The following is a 14,431-nucleotide window of genomic DNA, read 5'->3' as shown; positions in this document are numbered from 1 at the left end:
ACCAATTGACCGGCGACCGTCCGTATCCAGCCATACACATGGCAGCCATTTATTGCAATTCTCGTCGTCTACTTTTACACAGTTCTGCTTATACCCCCAAATTTACATTTTCAAATTAGATTCAAAATAGACAAACAAATGAGCTCAAGCACTTCAATTAAGGTGATCAGTTTTGCGATCCATTGCATGATATGATGTAATTTAAATATATGTATTACTGTTTTCATGCTGCCGATACAAAGGTTGAATAAACATTATTATTATTATTATCGACTCGGAACCATTTTTAATGCATGGTATCATAGCCTATTGTTCACATTAAATTGTCTGGCAGTCCTAGATATTTAGTTCACAACGTAGAACTGACAAATGCAATGCACAAACAAGGACATATAAATGCAGATATGTTATTTGCCATATACTAAAGTACACGAACATATAGACTGTGACATTCTCAATGGCTTGTATTATGGTATTGTATCCGTGTCGTAGTCTACTATAAATATATACAAACAAACATTTAAGCTTATCAAATACAAACTGAAGACAATGAATAGTTGATGTTACGTGTGTTCAACGGCCTACTTGGTGATGATGGCACCATTGCCGTAAATTTGTTGCCTGAGTAAGCGCAGTGAGACTACACTCGGTTAGAATAAAAAACAACAACATTGATCCAACAGCAAATTACTTATTATCGTTATGAGCGCCTGTGGGGTTGTAAGTCATGAGATGAAATGCCATCACATCCTGAAGTGGCACCAGTGCCCGGTGTGTCCAGCACCATCAATCTTAGTATCACTTTCGCGCAAAGATGCAAAGAAAAAAACAACATTGCTGAATTCTTCCCAGCTGTATAACTAACAATTGATAAGGCTTGGCGGCGAATATGAGACGATAACGAGACGCGTAGCGTGTGTGAATTGGTTTCCAGGATGTTGTGCAAGGCATCACGAGAATGTTAACTTAACATTGCTGGGTTTCAGGAAGAATTGTTTGTTTGCCAAAAATATTGCCAATATATTTTGTGTATCCAAGATGCACCACTAATTTTAACACAAATTATAATGTCGCCATTTTGAATTTGTTAGTGCATAATGATGTATGCAGATCTGTCTGTATCTGATAAAACATCCCCTGACAAAAAGAACCCAGACAAAGAGCAAGTAGAACAAAACGTACAGTTGAGTCGTGCACTACTGCCTGTGGCTGCCGTGGTTGCCGTTTCCATGATCCAGTTTAAAAGTTATTCGTGTTAATGCGCCATTCGATCGTAATTACCGTGTAACTATGTCAAGTTAGAATAACCAGGCCCTTCTAAAAACCTCACATCATGTTTGCACCTGAATTTCACCTATCACACCACGGGGATGTGTAGTAACTTATATTAAATCTTAATAAAGAATTTAATATATATATATACATATTGCTGATAAAATAATAGAAATATGTTGAAAGAATAAGACAGATATATCTTTTGGAAAATTAACAAATAAGGAACACATGTTTCGTTGTTGGAACTGGCATTTATACACGCATAGTTTCGGACAAATGTGTCTCTAAAATGTTTTTAAAAGTGTTTTTTTTTTCACAAACACTTAAACATATTTCCCAGCCAGTAGGAAGTATGTTTGGTGTTTGTTATTTTTCAACTGAAAGCTCGCTGAAGTCAATTTTCAAAATATCCAGGAATTAGGTCACACAACTGTGATGTGAATTGTATAATATTACAACACTTGTACACCATATACGTTCGGTAGAGATACAAAAATTGTGTATATGGAGGACGAGACTTGGTTCTATAGAGATGAACAAATCGTGACTTTCAATATGACCCCTTTAAAAAAAGTGATTTTATGAAAATGCGAAAAACTTAAAAAATGTATAATTGATTCAACGAAAAATGTAGACCCAAAACATAAAAAAATAACAACTTTCTAAAAAGCATGAGTACCCCAGTTTTTCTAATCGGAATTTTATTATCTAATTCTATAAAAATAAATATTACACATAGCAGTACGTTCAATCCTATATTAACTAACAGTAGTTATATCTTAGTAGTTCCATGTTTTGACCTTAGGACGGTTACAGATACAAATTAAACGATACTACGGTGGCGAACTCCAGAGATCCAAGATAAATATATATAGTTAATCATATAAGTACATATTAGGTGTCTTTAGGCCAGAGCCAAACTATTTTCCCGTTGGTGTGGTGTGTATTGCCTTCAGTTGCGAATATGCATTACTTGATTAAATAGTACTCTTGGTAAAACACATTAATCATTACGTAATGTCTGTCCAGTCAAATCAGATACAATTTCGCAATATCTACTTTTTTTCTTCTTTTATTACACATGGCGCCGATAACCAGGCCAATGACTCCAGTTATTCGCCAGACCGACGACTAAGAATGACCCAACATGTCAAGCATAAGCATTCCGTCCCCAATGGCTCGTGAGAAAACGTCTACATTGTTATGTAATAAATGTGTTTATGATTTATATCTAACGTAAGCTGATTGGTCAGTTTGTTTAACATACACAGGAACACTGGAACATATAAATCCAGGATACAAGCGTAATCACTACCAAAAGGTCTCCTTCCCACCTAGATATCGGAGCGCAGAGAAAGCAGCGGCAATGAACACAATACGTTGACTAGGCCTTGCGTAACCAATTCTAATTTTCATTTACAACAAAAAACAAACCATGCGGCTATTTGTTGCCTTTCTCTGGCTTGCTATCTTTTTTGCCGATGTTTGTAGAGCTGGAATGACATGGGCTGAAAATGTCGAACAAGGTAGCTCCGATTCCGAATTCTGGGCGACATCTGAAACTTCTGTGTCTGAAAACTTGGATACGGATGTGGCCTTAATGACAACGTCCCCAACCAGGACGCATGAAGCGACAAAACGCCTCCAATATATCAAAGACTTGCTCCTCAAAAAACTTGGTATGAAACAGCCTCCGGCATTGAACGTACCAATGTCGATTCCATCTAATCTGCAAGACGTACTGCTATCCGAAACTCAAAACGATCATCCAGCAGAGAAGCTAGATGAACCAGGGCACTTTTTCGCTGAAACGAAAAAAGTGATCAGCATTGCAAGAACACGTAAGTATTTCAAATTTATTTGATTGTAGCATCTCAACACAAGATCATTTCCATCATCGAAATGTTTGAGCAGAAATATATACATATTAATTCCAACACGACGCGAAGACCTTATCGCTGTTTTACTACCTACAAATAATTTATCTCCGTCAGTGTATTCACCTTTGTGTGTTCATTGACTATGAACAAAACTGACATAAAGTGATTTCAAATATGCTTTATTAATAAATGATTTACATGATCGTTTAATAAGACCTAGTATTTTGTAAACCTAATCACCAACAGCGGTAATGTGCTTTGAGGAATTCACATTGGCGGTAAGAATAATATGTGGTGATTGGCTGTAGTTATATGCATTGCACTTTTACACAAGTAAAGTTCTCAGTAGACGATCAATGTATAACAACACATTTTTTTGTTATTGAAAAGCCAGTTTATTGAGGACGACAATTTATTCTACTGTGGACGCGTGAATGAAAGGAATACCTAATTACCAACATCGTCATCAAATTTGCTAACGAATCGCATGTGTTGATGTAAGGAGATCTTTATTAATTTGAAACACTTTCGGCCACCTCATACTCAAAAGGAGGCAATTAATCGCACCTAATGTCAAGTGGTGTGACCTGGGGCATTTACATGTGGGCGTTAATTATATTTTATGGCCATTATTTCGTTTTATTAAATGATAAACAATTATCATGGAAAAAATTCATATACCGATCATGCCCCTCTCTAAAAGTATCTTGGCCTTCTAAGTTGAAAATGGGATGGCCTAATCTGATACGGTTCTCCAGACCACCAGTTTGAATCAGCACAGGCGATTCGTTAGCAAGTTTGCTGACGATGTTGGTAATTAGGCGTTCCTTTCATTCACGCGTCCACAATAATAGTGATATTTGCTTTGTTTCAGGACCCAACACATCCGACTGTTGTTTCTTCAAATTTACACCGGAAGTTCGCCAGAATAAAATTGCGAGCGCGTATCTGTGGGTGTATGTACAACCCAGTAAAACCATCCAAGATACTGCAGCATTGCTGAGAATTTATGGGTGGAGGCAGCAGACAGAAAACTCAGCGATGCCGAAATATCTTCTTAACGAAACCAAAATAGACACGCGCCGCCGTTCTGGATGGATCTATTTTAACATCAAAAATACTGTTCAGCACTGGCTCGGGGAACCATCCACTAACCGGGGAATAGAAATTGTGAGTCCAAATACCATGGATTTGGTAGTAACAGGACCAATTGAAACTGGCAATAACCAGGTACGTATGCTAAATATTAGAGCAGGTTTAAAGAATTGCATCTTTATATATAATGAATGCATCTTTTTTTTTTATTTAATAAACACCAATTTTCTCCATTGTGTGTACTACCTTAAAATATAACAATATGAAATGGTAACTACAAAATGTACTTAGATGATCATCAATATAGTTGTATTTTTCTGTATTATTTTGCGTGTTACATGATCAAATTGGAAAGATTATTGTTTATCTTTGCTTAATTTACTCACCCTGTAAAATAAAACATTTCAACATCAGTGAATACGAAAATTTGAACATTTTCACTTTCATAGACGATGTCAATATAATTTAACGACGATATAAACTATATTAAATTGATTCATTTATACACTAGATCACACATTATCATTTCAGAAAACGAAAAAAAAGTACTGATCAGAAGACATGTCCCCCTACATTTCTCACAGTCAAAAAACAGATGCACCAACTTATATACAACAGTCAGTTAAACAGATCTTGCCCCGCCTTCTCGTGTAACAGTTTGTCTAGCATTATGATACCTTCGATCTGCGAAACCCCCAAATATCCATCAACGACATTCCGCCAAAGAACACAACATGCTATAAACGTAAAGGCAAGGTGATATGTTCATGGATATGTAACAACCGAAATAAAACAGCGAGTTTTAGACAAAAACAGAGCAAAATATGAAATGTGCCTGTCCTTTGCCATGGGGTAAGCTCAAATATGAACAAAATTCCCATTCAATAGTCATAGAAAACTAAAATTCAGTCTTCAAATATACCCAGATTGTACTTTGTGGATGACGGTGTGTGCTTTACATTATGTGTGTTTTAAATTATAGAAGTTTATGCTGATTTTAAAGTGGTTACTCGTCATTTTGTAGTTTGTGTGCAGTTAACTATAGAGAATACCCACAATACTTTTATTTTATCTATTATCAACTCTATAATGTGAATTTTTTTTTTATGTAGAATATATGTGAACATATTTCCCAATTACAGCATGTGTACAGGGCAGTGTTGGTTAGCTTATGTGTAGTATTGATCTCCAAGTGTGTAGTTAGCTGACGGAGCACTAAATGACTTGTTTGTTTGTTCAAGGTATTATAATGCTGGTCAAAAAATACAGTATTTACATGTAAAATCATTTTAAACCACTCAAAATATGCTGTCGGAATGTCCGCCGTTGAAAAAAAATAAGAAAGAAATTATTATGCCGAAACGTCCGTTCCCTGTATTTTGGGACTAACTTTAATAAAATTAAAGCAATTCATGTACATTTGAACAGATGTAGTACATAACCGTTAGACTCGTTGATTTACAACAAAATAAATGTTTTTCTCTGTTTGCAGTTACCCTATCTGGAAATACAGACTTCACAACGTGGACACATTAGAAGTAAACGTTCTGCAGTTCAAGACTGTCCAAAGAACGGAGAAGTTGAACAATGTTGTCGTCATCCATTAGAAGTGAACTTCAAAAATGATGGCATGGAGTATGTCGCTGCACCCAAGACGTATGACGCCTACTATTGTACCGGCGAATGTAACATTCGTTCGAATGCCTACTCATTACTGTTATCGCTACGCGGTATTGAACAATGCTGCAATCCTTTGCAAAGGGAGGCCATAACAATAATCTACTACACAGACAGCTACACACTCAAGAAAGCTAGGATTAACGACATGGTTGTAAACAAATGCGAATGTTCTTAAAGCGGGGGAGTCGCCCCCTCGCATGTGCGGAAAACGGCCATAGCGTGTCGTTGTTTACAAACCAGCGTCTACCCACGAGCCTTTGCGTTATTAGCGTGCGTTGTTATCGTCACCTGGGACTCGATTCCCGCGCGTGCGCAGGTGATGACCCTTCCGCTTTAAATTAGGGCTGAATAACGACCAGGAGATACTATTATAGGAGATTTAAGTAGTTCATGTTGTTTTTAAAGAGAATATCCCACCGAATATGTATTATTAAGTTGTCTTACTTTTTCTTAAGTTAATCTAGCATTGATACGGCACATAAACTACCACGTTATCTATATCTAAGCTTTCAGATGATATATAGGCTGTAATATAGCATGCTTATTAACTTTGAGAGAATGTCTGTATCAAACCTGGAAATACGCGAGCTGCATCATAACTTTAGGATTTACTTTATACATACTCGAGGTGGTTTAAATTTTCTACTTTTCGTGAATATTTGTTTATGACTGATATTATCTATATTATCTATATATCTATTATCTATATATCTATTATCTATATCTATATCTATATCTATATACTAAATTTGATGTCATCGTAATTTGCATATTCTGAATCAACCCATCTGATCAGCTCATATGTCGCACTTGTTTTAATGTCAAGTGTTCCCGATAATATATATATTTCAACCTAGATTTATTGTGATTAAACGCCGGCGTTTCCTAATACCAGTAAGCTGAATCAGTTGCTTGATAATATACGAAACTATAAAATGATAAATGAGATGGTATATGCCTTGGATGGTGTGTTGGTGTGTATCGTAAAGCATAACTATGAGTCGCTGTTTACAGCTGACATCAAACCCCACTTTGCATTCTGGGAAATACACAGAAGCACTCATATATAAATTGTACTAAATTACTTTCAAGGCATTTGATTGAATACTGGTTTAGAAAACTGCACAATATACTCGTATTACGAGTCAAAGATAGATTATATGTGGCAATCTGATGAGCTAAGTTTGTACATCGTCGACATGGACTTTCTGCTACTACCCTGCCATAATTAGTGTATTACTAAGGTGACGTTTATGCGTCGCTTCCAGCCAGCCAACATGAAATTCCCAAAACTACATTATCTACTACAACCATGTATAGCAATTCGTCGAGGCCCGCATCTTGCCGAGCTAGAAATGAACAGTAATGCAATGAACAGTAAAATACTGTCACACCACCTCGAGGGCCATTTTAAAAATACACTTAATATTTACGCAATAATAATAATGCATTCCAAAATATGAATATGAATATTCTTGGTGAAATTAACATATTTGATAATGACGTGTTCTAAATCAACTTGTCGTTTTCTGTCACTGATATGTAAAACAGACCAAACACCTTGAATCCAAGCATTCCCAAACACCGTGAACGCATTTGCATTGTAGACAATACATGTACGCAGATATTCGCTATGGCCCATGACGAATTATAACAAACGAAGCGCCATGTCATGTTCGTAGCCGTTTTTGAAGACAAACATATGCACAAAGAAGTGTTCTGTGAAGCAACAATGACATTCTGGATAAATTAGACAGCTAGTCCCCGGAGTGCCCCGATTGATTGATTCATTGAAATATTACAAGGTTGGAGTAATTTAGATATAAGCACCCGAATAGAGGTACACAGTCGTAGCTAACTGAATTCTCTCTGTGCTGATATTTTTATTTCATCTTTGAGCGCTGACTCTTTCGATGACCCAAAATGTTTCGAGTTCATCTGAAGTGCCAACTATCACTTTCCACAGTGTTAGCTTACAGCTAGTAAATTCTCCATCACGGTTGGATGCGGTTACGTAAGCTATTCTGATCTAGTAATATTACCAATAATTTATAATTTATCACAGGTCAATAACATTTATTAATTAAAAAGTATTAAGTGCTAGGAGCTATTTAAAAAAAAATCGCAGAGCGAGGGCGCTATTTTGAATTCTTCGTGACCTGCAGTGATTGAAAACGAACCGGTGACAAATAGTGATGCTTGAGGGCGCACTGAATTCAGTTATTGTTGCGTTTTATTTCGTGTTTTCTATGATTTTCTTTGTAATCAAAGTCACGCAGTAATTATAAGGTTATTAATTAAATTATAATTATTAAATTTAAGGGGCGTTTAAATTTCTTGTAAACAAAGAAGATATTTTACACGTGTTGTACACATCGCTATGGGGCCCGAACACGATCCCTTATAAGGTCCCTTATAATTATTGCTTGGTCCAATTGTGACGGACATGATTCGTCATCAAGATATGATACGTACTAGTGGTAGTATGGTTTTCCTCACATTCGTAGACAGCATGTCAACTCATGGACATAACAATTAGTAGTTGCGTTTTATGGAGTTGTCAATTATTTTATTCATCATCTATAATAACATATGTGTTTGTAATATTAATTACCAATAATTCCTTTCCCATATACAAAAAATGGCAAAATACAATAATGCGACAATATCTTCTGTAAATATTCTGGTCGACGATAATACCTTTCAATTACAACTATTATATAATTTGTTCAATGACATTGGGAGACCAGTAGTCTGAACATAGAACATATGGCGATGGTTAGAGCGCCACCATTCGGGCTGGCTGAGTTCCGAACCCTAGTAACTAAAGGAGTAGTAAAAATAAACAATGCGTTACCGATGTTTAAACATTTAACTGTCGGACAGATCAGTAGCGCATATAAATTACCCTTGAATACGAATGGGCATTCCAGAGTTCAACGTCCGTTTACAAATATACATGAAAAAAATGCGTTGTTTTAAAGGTAGTTTCCCCAAATCAAGCCGTGTTGTTTCTCGGATCGGCAACATCGTTTATATTGCTAACGGCTAACGACAGAAATACGCAATTTAATTGACTTTAGAATCGCATTACACAATGGTAGCCTATAATCAAGGTGTATATTTACCTTTGAGTACCGTGACTGTGATGCAATTTGCTATGAGAAATGCTCTCACAAAGAAAACCTCACTATTCCAATGCATCACTATGCTATGATTGATAACGTGTTGAATCATATAATCGACGACTTTACCGGACTTTAGCGGCGATTTAATTTGCCAATTCGTCGCATTTGATGGTTTTGCGCACAGACGCAGTAAATTATGCAATCAGATTGTGTAGTGGATTTTAACGTACTCGCAAAACATTAATTCCAATTACGATGATTTCCGCAAGTGAAAATTCTGTTTTGATTTCCCTGTATGCAATTCGATTTGTTTTTTTAAATCGCATAAACTTAACTTACGTTATTTCACAATCGAATGAATACATGGAAATACGATTCATTGGAAATAACACAAGGAATGAGGATGTAACCAAATTAAAGTGTATGGAGTATAGTGTACTTTCGGTTCAGTGCATGGACAAACATACGTAAATTTATAAAATACGTAGCTGCATGTATACACGTTAATATTGTGTTTGTTTTGTGTTAGCAGATTTGAATGCTTATATTCACTTCAAACTCGTGGGTATTGTTATCAACTCTGTTGCACAATGCATCATTCGCGACGATAATGTAAATATTGATTAGCAGGAATGTATAAATAATGACTTAATTATAAACTTCTGATTTATATCGAGTTTTCCTAATCCCAATATAATCAAGTATGATTTATCATCAATATAGTAATGTTTGGAAATAATTTCACTGAAATCGATTATACATGATGTGCATATCTCCAGAATACGTACACTTCAGTTTAAAATGCTTTCTACACGCAAACCTGTAAGAATATCGCAACACGGTGTCAGTAAACGTGCGTTTTGAAATCAAAATCAAAACAACGCCAGCTGTGATGTAGTAATAATCTACGTTTAATTTCTTAATCCATATTCAAGAGCGTAATATACAATTTTCCTGCGTTAACCGCGACAAAACCTCCGATCAGACTCTGACGTTGATTGTTAATTTAAAGTGGGTACTGTATAAAGTCGATCCTAAGTGGCCAATCCGCGAGAGACTTTCCTTTTTATTCGTCTCTGTCAGCGTGTACGAAGAAGTGAACCCAATTCTTATAATGTGCGCTATAGATTTGCAAGATCTAAAATTCACTACATAATCAAGGAAGTGCACTACATTGGAGGGCTAAATTTAGATTCCATTATGATTCCCATTACCATAAAACAACCGCGAATTTACTTAGGGATATTGTACTCAGTGTGGATTGTGACACTATCATGTGATTCTACAAATCCTGCGTAACAGTAAAATCCAAAGAAAGTCGGTGGGAAAATAGAAAATGTTCATTTGGCAGCATGATAATTATATAATATTTTGTGATATAGTATAATGTTCTAAACGTTACGTACGGATACCATATTTGGGATCACCCCGCTCTTCGGTTATTATCTCGTCAAATATGCTAATTTTCCACAGCAAAGTTTTATATCTTTATATTTTAGTATGACATAGCTGTGGTAGTAAACATTTGTAATTTTGCCCCCGAACTGTGACGTATATGCACAATGCCGTACTGAAAGTGATTTAAATATTCAGTTCACTGTATGTTGCAAATTATCGCAGTCATACAGGTAGTTCAATTGATTTAATTTGTGGCTAGACACGTATATACACGCCCCGGGGATACACGCAGGAAGTTTTTTTTTTTTCACTCCACTGAAGAGACTGTCATCACGCTACTACAAGGAATCATTTTAATATGTTCGTATTGTGTTACATATACCGATGTTGTCCAATGTACTCTGTAAGTGTAATGATGACGCATGTGAGAGCTAAACTTAGTTAACATGATGACAAGTGAAGTCATTATAAGCTCTTGTAGTGTGCATGTGACCGGCTTGTCAATACATATATTCGGCGGTACGCAATTAACACAGATAGTGTGCCAAATGACTGGATTACGTACACTGTCCTATTAAGCAGTGTACACCTATTCTAAAAATCTACCGCCAGTTTACCGATGAGCAGTAAACAACGTTTTGATTTATATTTTTATAGCCCTGAGAATGCAGGGTTAGCAAATAATACAATACATTGATTATATCATTTACTGTTAATGTACTAACGAAAGTCTCATAATAGCTTTGAATGTCTTTTTTTGTTAGTGACAGCAAGTTTGCATTTGATTGAACTAGGCATGCGCTTCAACACTGAGTTACAGCGACGAGTATACGAGTTAAATGTACCGAGTCTTTGTGTGTTTTTGCGATGATATACGTAAACTTAATTTATTCGACACAATTGATCTGATATACAGTGCAGCGTTCGTCTAATGTTTCCATATATCCGCATATCTAACAATATCTCAGCATCGAATTCAATGGTAACTGTTGTGATTGCCACGGATATACAGAGGAAACCCTTCAAACATGTTCCAACCCAGAAAATGGTTAATATTTGCGTGATTTGATTGTGGCTATGGTTTGTGGGAATTCACCATGAGTGACAAGCTCCTAACAACATCCACACTGTGCAATATATATATATTATATGTAAAACTATTACAGTTTCATTTGATTCAGTGAGTGAGGGCCTGCGTTGCATGTGAAATATAATTTAAATTAAAAATTCACAATACATCGCGTAAACGGAATGACGTCATCGTAAAATGGAATTCAAAGGACAGGAGTGCTATAACTGTTCAATTAAAAATCAATGACGTAATTAACAGCATTCCACCATTTGTAATTTGTATCGAGTATCGCGGCATGTAATCTATGATTGCTGATAATATCGATTGTCGTGCGTGAACATCTTTATTGTCCATGTTCAATACCCTATATATCTACTTACAAAAACAAATAACTATAGAGTACCATATTTAGATAGAAATACGGAATACACATTTTCAACAAGTCTCGTCCCTACGTAATTACATAATTTGGTGCAAGTACTGACGTTCAGCGGTCATTGCATCCATTGACGTCACAGAAACTATTCATTGCCAGAGGGCGCCAAACACTGAGGTTCGGCTAATGATTATAATACGTGATACGCATGTTAATGTGCGAAGTTAGGAAATACCGCAACACAATTTAAATTTTGGGTTATAAATAGAATTAAGTTCATATTCATTCAGCTATTCCATTGTTCTTTATCAAAACACAGTGCAGGGGAAATTTGGAAGGTAGTATGTATTCTAATTTCGTCTTTACATAAATAAACTTTATAATTAACAGTAAATAAAACATTTGCATTTCTGTACAAATTAAATTATATAGATCAGCGCTTCCTTCATCAGTCAGATGTTTCTCAAACAGGTGTGTGCGTCGTTTTGAAATCGCTTTCCTACAGCGTAACAAATCGAACCTTGCACAGGGGCGGGTGCAAGGTGTTCCGTTGGAGGCACACTTAAATGACGTAAATACCGCATGGTATTGTGGGATAAGTGGTTATGAGTAATGATGTTTTTGTTTTGTTTTATTTTGAGGAGCGCATCTATAAATCCGCCAATTTTGTTTTACTGCATCTGTATTTAGGGTGAATATATAGTTTTTTTACTGATAGAGACGAACATAACATTCTACTAGATAGTATACAGTGATAATGACCGTGTATTATTGCTGATGTTTTCTTTCATACATACACAATTAGGTCTTCCTTGAGACATGCATAATTTTGTATTGCACGCTGAATCAATGAATCAATGTTAATAAGGTATAGCCCAAAGAGCACACATATTATCATAGAGAACACACATATTATCATACAGTACACACATATTATCATAGAGAACACACATATTATTATACCTAAGTGGTGAATGACATATCATAATTTATCATGAATATCAAAACACGTGTGAAATGGACACTTGCTTGTTAAGTATTCACAAACGTATACTAATTGAATACATGTATATTTCGTTTAAAGACCGTTTAATTAGAAATGGTTGGGCGAGAATAGCGTTCAACGGAAACCCACACATTAACTAGCGTAAGCGTTTCCTCGATTTGTTAAGCCGCTGTCTTCATACAATATGAACTGAGTCTCTTTTAAATTCATAAATCGCATTTGCCACTTTTGGGCGCAATCAAGAATAAACTCTAAATGTGGTTAGCATCTATACCACGATGCATGCATAGATTTCTATCAGTATTCAGCTCTCGCTCACAACTTTCCGCTTCCAGTGATTGTGTTCACTTTAATCGAGTATATATACGCAGAGTATAGTCGCACGTTTCTGCCATTCGGAAATCAAAATAAGGGTTGTGCGTGTCTTAAAGTAATAATAACTGTCCCCTTTCCAGGAAATACGTCATTCGGTTAATTCTATCTGTGTATTGTGCGTGTAAACGTCTCCTTGTCACGTTTCACGTTCGATTGAATAGCCTACTAGATTGTCTGGCAATATGTACGTTACGGTGCAGTAGCTGATTCTAGTACGAGGTTAATAAATATGTGATATTCATTTTTGATTGGTTGCCGTCGTTATTACTTATCGGTTGGTTGATTGGCTAATAATTATATTAATTTCTTTATGCACATTTCTATTTTCTGCTGTTAATTAATATTACTAGTATGCTTAATTACGAATTTTACACATAGTTTTATGAATTGTGTAATTTCAATAAAACAATTCATATCAAGAGAAAACAAAATAAGGAGAGAAAACTTTGTTGTCAAAAAGAATATTTAATAAAAGACGTAAACCGGTCAGGCGAGGACAAATATCATAAAACCCCTTAAGAGTTCTCATAAGTTTGGTTTAATATCACTAATCCATTTTTCTCTTAGAGCCAGAAGGCTGTCAAATACATGTCATCCTGTTATTCATCAATGGTCATGTGGTTATTAATAGTGAACTCGCCGACTTGCATCCTACGTCAATGTTTTGAACCACGGCGAGGTGTTAGGCGTAGCCGAATCACGCACTGTATTACATGCGTATCGTGTCGTAAGCACCACTGACTCAAACTGTTCAACGACGTTGAAACATCACAAAACAACAACAAAACAAAACAGAAGTATTTATTGATTCACTGTATTTAGTTATACACCTATACTTTATCTCAAACGAACTCATTAGTAATTTCTAATCGTTAATATTGCCATTCAGTATCTTATTGCTGTAATAGCGGTGGTTCGTGTTCGTGCACCATAGATAGCAACAAGAATCACAAAAGAACAATCGTGAGAGACGGAAACTCATACTATATCATTACAATATTGCAGAAACATTTGTTCTAGTGAAATACCGGTGGAATTGGTCTGCGTCAAAGTAGAAGAGTGTTGATTAGTAGGAGAGTAGGGGAGAGTTGATTAGCTAAATTTCTGTACAAGACAGCCAACATATGCACCGTCAAATTCCTCTAT

At 35.9% G+C, this 14,431-nt stretch overlaps 1 protein-coding gene across 1 annotated transcript; it reads left to right on the top strand.

The window, feature by feature from the left end:
- The first annotated feature begins 2,583 nt into the window (after positions 1-2,583).
- LOC102804916 (growth/differentiation factor 8-like) lies at positions 2,584-8,251 on the top strand. The gene is made up of 3 exons (XM_006824672.3): positions 2,584-3,116; positions 4,030-4,385; positions 5,743-8,251. The coding sequence occupies exons 1-3, from the start codon at positions 2,711-2,713 to the stop codon at positions 6,103-6,105; spliced, it is 1,125 nt and encodes a 374-aa protein (XP_006824735.1). The 5' UTR covers positions 2,584-2,710; the 3' UTR covers positions 6,106-8,251.
- The last annotated feature ends 6,180 nt before the right edge of the window (positions 8,252-14,431 follow it).

The sequence above is a fragment of the Saccoglossus kowalevskii genome, chromosome 7 (genome assembly GCF_978046115.1).
Source record: "Saccoglossus kowalevskii chromosome 7, keSacKowa6.1, whole genome shotgun sequence".
Taxonomy (NCBI): Eukaryota; Metazoa; Hemichordata; class Enteropneusta; family Harrimaniidae; genus Saccoglossus; species Saccoglossus kowalevskii.
Note: the sequence above shows the minus strand (reverse complement) of the source record. Positions and strands in the feature narration are given on the sequence as shown.

What these genes read in the sequence shown, in the direction of transcription:
- LOC102804916 (XM_006824672.3), top strand. Translation starts at nt 2,711, where the DNA reads ATGCGGCTATTTGTTGCCTTTCTCTGGCTTGCTATCTTTTTTGCCGAT. An exon ending in GATCAGCATTGCAAGAACAC is followed by an intron (nt 3,117 to 4,029) that starts GTAAGTATTTCA and finishes GCTTTGTTTCAG; the next exon opens with GACCCAACACATCCGACTGT. An exon ending in TTGAAACTGGCAATAACCAG is followed by an intron (nt 4,386 to 5,742) that starts GTACGTATGCTA and finishes CTCTGTTTGCAG; the next exon opens with TTACCCTATCTGGAAATACA.